Source organism: Quercus lobata, chromosome 2 (assembly GCF_001633185.2).
Source record: "Quercus lobata isolate SW786 chromosome 2, ValleyOak3.0 Primary Assembly, whole genome shotgun sequence".
Lineage (NCBI taxonomy): Eukaryota > Viridiplantae > Streptophyta > Magnoliopsida > Fagales > Fagaceae > Quercus > Quercus lobata.
The window spans coordinates 5,594,424-5,606,165 of record NC_044905.1 but is presented as its reverse complement, the minus strand read 5'-3'; the positions used below and the strand labels follow the sequence as shown (position 1 = coordinate 5,606,165).

At 33.6% G+C, this 11,742-nt stretch overlaps 1 protein-coding gene across 2 annotated transcripts; it reads left to right on the top strand.

The window, feature by feature from the left end:
- Nucleotides 1-4,017: 4,017 nt before the first annotated feature.
- LOC115974212 (KH domain-containing protein At1g09660/At1g09670-like) lies at nt 4,018-10,429 on the top strand. Of its 2 annotated transcripts, none has more exons than XM_031094455.1 (8): nt 4,018-4,172; nt 4,605-4,715; nt 5,690-5,775; nt 6,141-6,280; nt 7,816-7,950; nt 8,032-8,148; nt 9,652-9,795; nt 9,875-10,429. In XM_031094455.1, the coding sequence occupies exons 2-8, from the start codon at nt 4,615-4,617 to the stop codon at nt 10,031-10,033; spliced, it is 882 nt and encodes a 293-aa protein (XP_030950315.1). In that variant the 5' UTR covers nt 4,018-4,172; nt 4,605-4,614; the 3' UTR covers nt 10,034-10,429. The 2 variants fall into 2 exon arrangements, with proteins under 2 accessions (XP_030950315.1, XP_030950314.1); XM_031094454.1 differs by having other exon boundaries at nt 4,600-4,715.
- Nucleotides 10,430-11,742: the final 1,313 nt, after the last annotated feature.

The following is an 11,742-nucleotide window of genomic DNA, read 5'->3' as shown; positions in this document are numbered from 1 at the left end:
TGGTAGACTGGTAGGTTTAAAATCGCTAGAAGGAAATAAGATCATTTGATAACATTAATTTTTTGTTCTTCGTAATGGGTGAGGTTAGATTAACAACTGTGATGAAACATATTTATCAAGGAAGCGTCATGTGATGAAGACCATTATCAACTCAACTCAAGAGAAAATTCAATTAGATTCTAAATTGAATTCTAATTGTTATCTAATTTTGCACCACGTGTCTTATTTAAGTCTAATATAAACAAACCATTAGATTCTTAAAAAATAAATAAATAAACCATCAAAATCCCAATTAAAAAAAAAAAGATAACCTTATGTTTTTATCAAAAAAAAAAAAAAAAAAACGAAGCTCATGTATATATATCTATAGATTAAAAAATATGTAACTCTTACACTAAATATAATTTAAACTCATATATCATATATGTGTGTAATTTTTAATTGCTTTTAATTGTACCATACATATGCATGGGTTATACACTAGTTATGGGTAAATTGAGGTAGGGTGATTTGATTGATTTGTTTGTTTAGTGGTGAGCAAGGTAAATTACTAAGGGGCTATTTGGATTAAAAAAAAATGATCACTCATCACTTATCACTGAAAATACTCAAACTTTCTAAGGTGACATGTTTGACACTTGTTTCCAACTTCTAATAACTCAAAACATTTTACTTTTTGTGGGACCCACGAATTGACTTGGTGCAGCTTTTACTTCTTATCTCTTTTTTCTTTTCTTTTTTCCTTCAACCCCCAGTACCCATACTCACTGAACCCAAAGCTTCTTATTTTTTTTTTCTTATTTTTTTCCCTTCAACCCCCAACACCCAAACTCATCGAACCCAAATTGCTCTCAAGCACCGTTCACCCAAAAAAGGAGAGGGTTGGAAAGAATAAGATGAATCGTTATCCCAATCGTTGACCCAAATCGCTCTTTGGGTCTCTCTCAATCTGGGTTTTGTTTCCCAACAACACCACCAAACCAAACCCATCTCCGATCTGAGACCACCCACTAGAACACCCAGTAGAAGAAATCACTTGGATTTGAGACAACCTAGATTGAAAAGAAAAACCTAGATGGGGAATGTGAAAACACTATGTGTATGATGGGTATTATGTGTTTATGGGTTTGATTTTCTGGGTTTAAGAAATCGGTACCCATGTGTTTCTTTTTTTGTTGATAAAGTTACCCATGTGTTTCTGTGAAGAAGAAAAGAAAGAAAAAGAATGAAGGAGAAGGAGAAGGAGAAAAAAAAAATGGCCGTTGGAGTGAGTCTGTAAAGAAGAAAGAAAGAAAAAGAAAAAAGAAGAAGAAAAAAGTCATTGAGTGAGTCTATGAAGAAGAAATGAGAGAAAAAGTAAGGAGGAGAAAAAAAATAAAAGTAAGGACATGACTTCTCTTTGACCGTGTGTCCTAGAAATGTACGTGTATTTACCAAAATGCTATCATAACTCAGTTTTTATAACTCAAAAACACCTAAAAGTTGTTTTTAGTTTCGCTAACTCATCACTCAAAAATTAAAGAATTAAAGTGATAGAAACAAAACTTAAAAACACAACCAAACAGACTTCATTTCCGTGGGACCTAGTTTTGAGTTATGGGTGATGAAAACAGGGTGATAGATGATGAAAAACATGAAATCCAAACAACCCCTAATTAATTAGCTTCAACTTATGCTGAGTAGAGCCCTTTTGAAGCTCAATTTATACGAAACTCACATGGATTTACTTGATCTTATTCAATTTCATGCATGAGTTTGGAAGTTTAGGATGAATGGAGACTGTGTATAAAACTTATGTAGTTTGTTCACATATATAAATTCAATTTACATTGTACCTTTTTTTTTTCTTTTGTGGGAAAAAGGCATACGATAATTAAATTACAAATCCATGGTAATAAAACTTATTATATTATTGTTAGCTAGCTAGCCTTCAAAATTTCTCAAATAAGCATTCAATCGATGCCAAAAGAAGTAGGCAAATCCACAAAGAGACGAAGAGAACAAAACTGAAAACTCTCTCGAGGTTCGCATAGCTAATCTTTATCTATTTTCTTTACAGACTTGTTTGGGGTTAACTAAGTTGTAGCTTTAGCATAGATATAAATATTAGAAGTCAAACGTAGGTTTGAGTTCTTACTTTATAAAAATATAAGATAACTTGTAGCTGTAGATACAAATGACCAGTTCATTTCATCTAATAACCAGCTCATTCATTTCGTAGCCATTATTTATATTTGTTTTACATTCACATTGTGGATTGAAAAACAGTAAAACACCCAAATTCTTCTCATGTAAAAATATAAATATAGGCTTGAGAGACGTCATTAAACTACAGGACTTTTGACTATATAAACTTAAGATAGTGATTTCTCTTAAACTTCCATCAATGCTCTTTTTATCGAAAAACAAGTTTAAGGTTGGTTTGTTTTATCATAAAATACCAATATATTTTGACATTTAAGCTTATATAAATTTTTTTAAAGTATAATTGTATTTTTAGTTTTTTACATGTCATATTTATTAATAAAATAAGTTCATCCAAACATGTTATTGTCTTATGTGACAAGAAATTTTAAATGAATTATAGATCTCCATCACAAAGTACACGTTAATTTACAATAGCTTATCAAAACTTTAGATTTGATTAATCAGATTAGTTGTAATGTTTCCCCATAGTTAAAATTTCTTTTAGTTCCTTCATATATAAGTATATAACCTTAATTAATTTCACATGTTTGTCATGTGCTTATTTGAAAAAATAGAAAGAAAGAAAGAAAGAAAAATACAAGATCATTTAGTAATGTAACATGAATGCAAGTTTTAGTATTAGACACAATGGAAATTGGAGAAGCTTTTATAATAGGAGAAACATTGCAACCAACCCCTTAGTTGTGTTCTGTAGTTATATATATATATATAACTAACCCCATAGTTTAAGAGGTTAATTAATTAATTAATATTTTGGAGAACATTACAACTGATTCCATAATTCGAAGTAAAAAATTTATAATTTATAATTTATCACTAATATTACCATCAATCAATAAAACCTACATTTCTCTCACACACACATATATAAATAATTTTATGCCACCACAACTCTCACAACACCATCACAATTCACACCCCACCCAATAACCTAATCACGCATAGACTTACACATGGTCATAGACTCATAGTAATTGACAAATACCAAATGGTAAGCAACGCGCATACACAAAATTGGTAATCCTGTTTTTGTCTTGCCTCCTATTTGCTTAAGTAATACAAGTAAACTTTATTTGACTCTTGAGTCTTGCCATTGTCTATTAGACTAGGATATTTCTTTCTTCTTAAAAACAAAAAGCAAAAACTAGGATATGTCTCATGGCAACATCATAAAACCCCAAAAGTCAAATTTATTTTTATTGTTTTTTTGTGGGTCCTAAATAATTTAGCTGTTAAGTTTTGTTTGTTGTCAAATAAATTATCTAAATTTTCATGATTTTTGTAACTCATTAACATATTATGCTCTCCGTTATTAAGAGAATTAGAGTTCGAATCTCATTTCCCTATTATTATATATAGAACTAAATTAAATAAAAGATTTAAGTTTGAAATTGATGTACACAAAAAAGTAATTAGTGTCTTAACTTGATAATAAAAAAAATTTATCATAAATTATACCCTATAAGTTAAAATCAAATTGTATGTATCGGAAAAAAAAAGTTAACTTATAAAATTTTGGATTCAAATTCCTCTAACATAAAAAAAAAAATCAATATATCTTGTTATGATACTAAAATCTTTTTGTTACAAACTTACGATGCTAAAAAATAATTACGATAGAGTGGACGCTATAAATATAAATTATATATAAATATCATTTTGTGAATAACAAAATAACAACTCACTCAAACGGTATAATTCAAATTTTGGGAGAAAAGAAAAAAAAAAAAAAAAAAAAAATTCTGGTGGGTAAAAGATTCAATGGAGAGTGAAATTGGTTGAGTATTTATACAGCAAAGCAAAGGATCCATAGGACTCCTCATTTAGTAGGGCTTTTGTCTCCCCAGTTCTCTATTCACTCCCACTATCCCAAGAAGGGGCAGAAAGAACCAAGACTTTAATCTCTCTGCCCCTCTCTCACCCACCTCTCTCTTCCTCTCCATCTATCTCTGCTTCACCATCTAGTTAAGCCCTTTCTCATTTTTCATGTTTTTCTTATGTGTTTGATTAACTGTATTGGTTGTGTGTATGATGTATCTATTTTGTTTGTGTTGTGTGTTTTCCTTGCTGGGTTTTGTGCATCTTGAACTGGGTTTTTGTTTTTATGTTGGTTTATTGGGAGCTTTTTTTGATTTTCCTTACTGGGTTTTGTGTATATATTGGTTTTCTGTTTTCTCTACCTTTCATTGGGTTCTTTTTTGTGTGTATGTAATTGGGTTTTTGCTTGTATGTTGGTTTATTGGGTGTTTTTTTTTTTTGTTACTGGGTTTTGTTGTATATATTGGGTTTCTTCCTTTGAGTGATTCTGGGATTTTGTTTGTGTAATTTGTGGTATTGGGTGTTTGACTAACTGGGTTTTGTTGATTGATAATTTGATATTGACTTATGCAGTATAGTCTTTCTGTGATGGGAGAGAGAATCCCACCTGGGAGTTACTTCCAGTACCCTCCTCCTGGAGTACCTGCTTCTCCTATTAGGTCTGCTTCTATACCTACAGATCGAGAAAGGTTGGTTCAAGTGCTCAACACTACAGAAATTTATGCCTTTTCTATTATTCATCTTGATTTTGTTATTTTTGTTGTCTTTTTTTGATGGGCTTTCATTGAAACATGTAAAAATTAGTGCTTTCAAAGAAGTAGTTTTAAGTTTTCTAATTCCATAATTTTGTCGATTTTTATTTATGTAATTTTCCCCCAATGAGGTGGTAGACATGTTTGGAAGCTTGTCTGTAAATATAATTTTCAATCTTCTCTTTGAAATTGTCCCTCTGTGCTCAATTTATTGTTTTTGGTTTATGAATTAGCTCAATTGTATTTCTGTATTTTAGTGTTCATTTAACGAACTTTTAGTTGAGAATAAAATAAATTTTGAATCTTTTCTTTATGACCGATTTTATACTGATATGTGGTGCCAATTTCCAATGATTCATTTATTCATAAACGATAAACTAACTGTTGAAGATACACGTTCCAAAGAAAAATGGCGCATAACTTTGGTGGAAAAGCCTTGTTGCTTGGCACTGGAGGGCTGGATGTCAAACATGTTTCTCACGCTGACCCGTTGAACATCTAATCGGTAACCTAGCCAGAAAAGGAGGAAAACAGAAAGAAAAGGATTATGCATTTAGCAGATTTTAAAATTTTAGAGTGAAACTGCTTCCTGTTATTTCATGACCATAGTTGGTGACTTGCTCTCTATACTGCTGCTTTCCTGGTTCTGTTTTCCCCCTTTTCATTTAGTGCCTGTTTGCTTCCCGAGAAATTGAGCAACTGAAAATTAAAACTTTTGGGGCCATGTTCTCTATTCTAAAGTTTTAACAAAAAGGAAACTCTTTTTTTTTTTTGGGTGTGTGTGTGTGGGGCTAAAGATCTAATAACTCTCTTTAGAAGATTGCTATCTACTGTTGGATCAATAGTTAGGCTTTTACTTTATGGGGTATGATAGGATGTAATACATGATTCCACTGCTATGATGATGGCAGATACATGGCTGAATTGCTGGCAGAGAAGCAAAAGTTGGGACCATTTATGCAAGTTCTTCCCATGTGCAGCAGGCTTTTAAATCAAGGTTAGTGAATCCACAACCTACCATTGCTGCAATGTGTGCTGCATTCTTCTGTTGTTTTTTTGCAGACCTGGCTGATACCAAGTTATGATTTCCTGTACCTTCTAAGTTCTAATGCCAAGAAAAATTTATCTTAGCAATGTGCTGAGCGAGATGGTCTTTGAAACAGATTATAAGACAAAGTATGATGCTTAGGCAATGCTGACAATGTACTGCATATCAAATCCTCTTGTACTTAAAACTATGATAGCTATGTTGGTTGGATTGGAAGTTGATTAGCTTTAAAATTATTTTGGCTGTATGTAGACCATAGTTTTGGGTATTTTGCTTTGCTACTTAACTTGATTTGTTCTTTCATCCAACTGCAGAAATAAGACGGGTTTCAGGCTTCAATCAAAGTTTTGTGGATCATGAAAGACTTGAGCATGAGAGCCCACTTAGGTCATTCGGTCAACCCCCTAACGGTAGAGCAATGGATTTGGAGGGATGGCCTGCGATGCAAATGGAGGTAAATCTAGTTTAAACCTTTGATGGATGTTCATCTTCGTTGGAAAATTTTATGTTTAGTTGATGTGCCATTCATGGTTTAAGCATCACCTGAGCATTTAGGGCCGCCTATCAATATCATACAATAATAACACAAGCATTAATAATTTGAGATCAAATCCCTGTATGTCAGAGGCTTAAAGCTCCTTCTCAACTTAATTTTAGTTAGTGAAGCCTTAGCATTAAGTACTTGAGTTCACTAACAAATTAGTTTTTGTCCTTAAGCCTTAGGTCCATGTTTTCTAGGCATAGCCCATTATCTTTGAATGCTTACAACTTATAACTATGTTGTAATTCATTTATTTAGTTTTCATTTGTTAGTGGATCAAATTTAGGGGCTTCATAGGGCTGCAATACAAATGTGGTGGGTTAGGTTCATTGTCATCTGTCTTGAAAATAATAATTTAACAATGATTTTTGTAGGCATAGAAGCATGCTGTTAAAACTTAACAAAACCTTGTCCTGAGCACCTGAGTTTTGCCAAACAATTGGCCACCTAACTCTACTTCATGTTTTCTTGTCAATCATAGTCCATTTTGTTTGTACAGTTGCATTTTATATTCTTTCAAGACTCTCTGCTTTGCACAACAATGACTAATCTTTACAAGATGTTAAAATAAACCTGCTCAATTTGTGGTTGGATGTTAGGCACTCCACTTTAGCTATTGTTTGTTCTATGTTTTTGTCACATTCCATGCACTCTAGTGAAAATGCAGGAAGCTAAATGTGGTGTGGAGTGCCAAGGTACCCTTCTGTGGTGGTAGTGGTATAATTTACATATGGTGGGTGCCTTCTTATGGCATCTGTGTTTTACTCTGGTCACCTCATACTTCTTTTGGGGTCCTTCTCACCTTCTCTTATCCTCTTCTTTATAATTTTTTAATTTATAGTGTCTATTGCAACATTTTCAAAGTCTGATGTTATATCATTTTATTTTATACCAATTGCGCTATAGAAAATGGAATACTGCATGTTTGTTTGTGTTAGATAGTAAGGTACATGATTCTACCACCCAGCCTCAGGTGGTCTCCACAACTTTCTAAAGTTCATAATCATGAAGTAAGGATAGGAGAAATCTTATACATATAGCAAGACATTCAGTAAGTTAGCTTCAGCAGATTTTTTGCTACAGTCAAATGATCTGCCCAGAATGTTTTGTTGTCAAAAATGAATGTATTATTATTCTTTTTGTAAAACTTTAGCATTTACATGCCACAATAAAAATGGACTATAATTGACAACCAAATGTTTGGCTGTGGATTGAGAGTATCATTTCCATTATGTAATATATGAAGAGAGAAGAATGGGGGAAAATACTAATTGTTTGAAAATTTTGATCCTCAGATGAACAAGACACTCTTTCTTGTTATTATTATTATTATGGAGATTCAACTGGCTGGGCTCTCTTGAAACATGGTAGAAAGAGAGTTTGGGATATAAGATTGTGATTTGATGTTGAAATTATTTGAACTTTTGTTGATAATTTTGCTCCTGCAGGAAAATGGACATATTCAAAGAATGACTCCATTACAAACTCCTTCGATGGGTTGGCCTGGGGTGCAAGGAATTCCAACTACTCCTATTGTAAAGAGAGTTATTAGACTTGATGTTCCTGTGGACAAATATCCAAGTGTAAGTTAATGTGTCCCTGTGGAGTTAATTTTGACCTTTTCCTTTTCAGTACATAGTAGTTCCTAAAATAAAGCTTGGCAGTATAATTTTGTTGGCCGAATTCTGGGACCACGTGGGAACTCACTGAAAAGGGTTGAAGCCATGACAGAATGTAGGGTGTACATAAGAGGCCGTGGCTCTGTTAAGGATGCTGTAAAGGTATCATGAAATGTTTTCCTTCTTTCCCCTTACATTCATTTTTACCCTCTCACTACATAGTTTGCTTAAGTAGTTTACTCATTTAGTGACAATGAAATTAAGTACAAGTGTTGAATAGTTGACACAGTAATTTGGAATTTTGTTAGTCTAAACTTCCTCTTTGCATCCTTATAGATTTCACGTAGCTTTATGTTTGAGTGTTGTTCTCTGTTTAAATTTTTGTTAATGGCTTATTGTTGTGATTCATTAACATGTAGATTGTCATTTTAGACCAATTTTCCTCTTTTTCATATCTTCTAAATAAGGACTTGTTAAATTGTAGGTGATGTGTGAATAGCTTGTCTCCACATTTATCTAGTCCTACTCCCTTTGCATATCTATATCAAAGCTTCCAATGTTATCAAATTTCCCCAAATGTGGGAGCTATAATCACTAAATGGGCACCAATCTATGTATTTTGATTTGAGTTTTGCAATATTAGATCTTTTGGGTTCATTCTTTTTGTTCCCTTTTTTTTTTTTTTTTGGTGGGGGGGGGGTTGGATTTTTCAAGTGGTTAAACACCAATGATGCTTGTGGTGTAACTTAATCATTAGTTTAAGCATATAAAACTGAGTGTGCTGAAGCATGAAATGAATTCTAGATGAGTAACCTATATATGATGTCTGGGCTTGAACTTTATTTGACAGGGGCTGTCAATTGAGGTTAATAATAAACTTATGAACATCGATATAGACCAGCACCATCCATCCACCTTCCTTAATGTCTTGTCAGGGTAAGACCAGGATAGCAAGAATCCCACTGACATTGGATATTTTTTTGAGAGGGGGGGTGGGGATGAGGAATGGGGGATGGTTGAAGAGATATTATTACCTGCAGGTGTGAATATTGAATGTTGAATGTACAGTTCTAAGCATCCTTTCTTTTCTAATAATTAAGTGCCAATCTTCAAGTTGAATGATAGGTCATATCTGGCCCACTTTTATGGGGGAAAAAGAACTAGAATGGGGATAGTGGTCTGTAAAAGAGGAATGAACATTCTGTGTCTGTCTGAGTAATACAGAATGGAAAATGTTGCTTTCCATTGGAATGATAATTTAGTCAAATACATCATCACATTTTAAAATACTCTTATGGACATTGTATAGTTATTATTATTAAAGTGCCTTCTCATTTATATGAGTATTTATTTCAATAATTTGTGAATGCCCTGATTTTTTGAGATGCATAATTTATATTGCATCTATATAAGTTATGACATTTTGAGTTGGACTCATATTTAAAAGTATTTTTATTATTGCTTGCCATATCACTTTTGAATGACAATGAAGTTGATTTTCTTAATGAGGAAGTTGATGTGTGTTTGAAAACTTTTGTTAAATGAAATAGGATAAGTTCTGATGGTCAAGGTTTATGGTAATGATTTGCATTTCCTGTGATGCCCACTGGGTTCAAGTCCTATACTTTCTTCTCATTCTCTTGAGGACCTATGTTATTTCTGTAGGAAGAGAAACTGAAAGATAAACCTGGATATGAGCACCTTAATGAGCCGCTGCATGTGTTGGTGGAGGCTGAATTTCCAGAGGATATTATAAATGCACGCTTGGATTATGCAATGACAATATTAGAAAACCTTTTGAAGCCTGTGGTATGAACTGGAACAAATGTATTGTTTTCACCCTTGCCCATTTTTCATGGCACGTGTTATAACCTATCTCTCTGTGTAGGATGAATCGTTGGATCATTATAAGAAGCAACAACTAAGGGAACTGGCTATGCTGAATGGTACCCTAAGGGAAGAAAGCCCAAGCATGAGCCCTAGTATGAGCCCAAGCATGTCGCCCTTCAACAGTACAGGGATGAAAAGAGCGAAGACTGGAAGATAACCTCTAAAATGTTGACAATGTGGCATTGCTTAATCTGCTGAATTGCTAGCAAGCAATTGTTGATGACCTGATGGCATGTTTACAAGAACCTTGGGATGCTGTGTTTACAACCAGTTACTTCTACACCTGAGGTAATTTTGGGCTCGGATTGTTTTGGCATCACCGATGGATTAACCGCTTCATTCATTTTTGAGATATGCGCTCACATCTATTGTGACTTACTATTCTTTCATGTATTATTAATTTTGAACATTGAAGACTTTATTTCATTAGTTTAATACCTTAATAACCACCCCCTATTCAATTTATCTGTATTCTGCCAGCTGCTGGGTCATAAAACTCAAATGTACTTTGACATTATTAAAACATCTATTATATAACATGCCTATGCTGATATATGCATGCTTTTCTTGAATTTGTGAAGTGTTCCACTATTGTATTGTGAAATCAATTTTTAGTGTCTTACGTGTATGGCCTCTTTGCAAGATTATGATAGATTGCCTCTACCAAGGAGGAGGTGAATTTATGATCTGTTGGGGTTGGTTGTTGAAGAAACTGAATACATGTACATTTTTCTCTCGTTAATCACTTATTTAATCCCCATCTCTATTATAAATTAGCAGTGACTAATATATACATTGATCTTTTGGGATCAATTGACTCGAAACATCATGATGCCAATAGGATCGGCTGTGGCTCTGACGCAGGACATGGCTGTTAGTATTTGCAATCTTGTTGTCAACAATTGACAAAAGACGTCAGTGGCCATCTTGATGCTGTGATGAAAAACTTTATGCTTACTTGAATTATGGGCCAATAGAGTAATTGAGGGTGGGATTGGATTGGAAATTCCGAAATATCAGTACCATTTTAACTTAATCAATCAATCATGCTGCTTTATGTTTTCTAGGCCCTGTTAGAAAACATCCATATTCCACTAACTTCATGTGCAACCTAAAATATGTTGAAAACCAACGGCTGTACCACAATAATTGTATGGTTGAACAATTATTGGTTGTAAGTTGTAAAATATCACAGTACCGAATATTATAGGTTGAAAGGGAGAGCAGGCTGTGAATTCACAAATAATACACCTACCTGTATTCTTTCAACTGTTTTTGAAGTACAGGCAAGACTTACTGGTGTGCATCCAACCTATTGGTTGAGGGGACAAGAGATATTAACATAGTACTTGAATAGTTTTAGAACCAATCCTCTTGCTTTGACATGTCTGGCTCATATCATGGTTTGCACACAACATTTATTTTCCTGAATAAAAAAGAATTAGAGTAAATAGATATTTTCCTGAATAAAAAAGAATTAGAGTAACTAGCTCTTGAAGATCTTGACCATAGCAGAGTAGAAGAAAGTGGTCTGATGTCGTAGATGTATTTTAGCTACGCACAATCAGTATGACCTTAAGCATTAGTATTGGTGGTGTTAAAAAACTGAGTTGCTATTTTTAGCACCACAAACACCAAAAAACATGCAACATCAGTGGTGTTATAGTTAAAATTTTTAGCAACATAGCTACAGTAAACTAGTAGCACTACCAGTTTACTGTAGCTACAAGCTAAAATTAAGAACCATTATTTTATTCTCTCTAGCTCTTTCATTCTCACTTCTCCACTTCTCTCTCTCATCTTCTCCTTCACTCTCAATTGGCCTCCACTGATAGTGCCTCCATGGTACTCATGCACCCACCACAC

Bases quoted from the DNA above. Each gene is read 5' to 3' on its own strand.
- LOC115974212 (XM_031094455.1), top strand. From the start codon at position 4,615: ATGGGAGAGAGAATCCCACCTGGGAGTTACTTCCAGTACCCTCCTCCT. The intron at 5,776-6,140 runs GTTAGTGAATCC...ATCCAACTGCAG, and splicing joins CAGCAGGCTTTTAAATCAAG to AAATAAGACGGGTTTCAGGC. The intron at 8,149-9,651 runs GTATCATGAAAT...TTATTTCTGTAG, and splicing joins CTGTTAAGGATGCTGTAAAG to GAAGAGAAACTGAAAGATAA.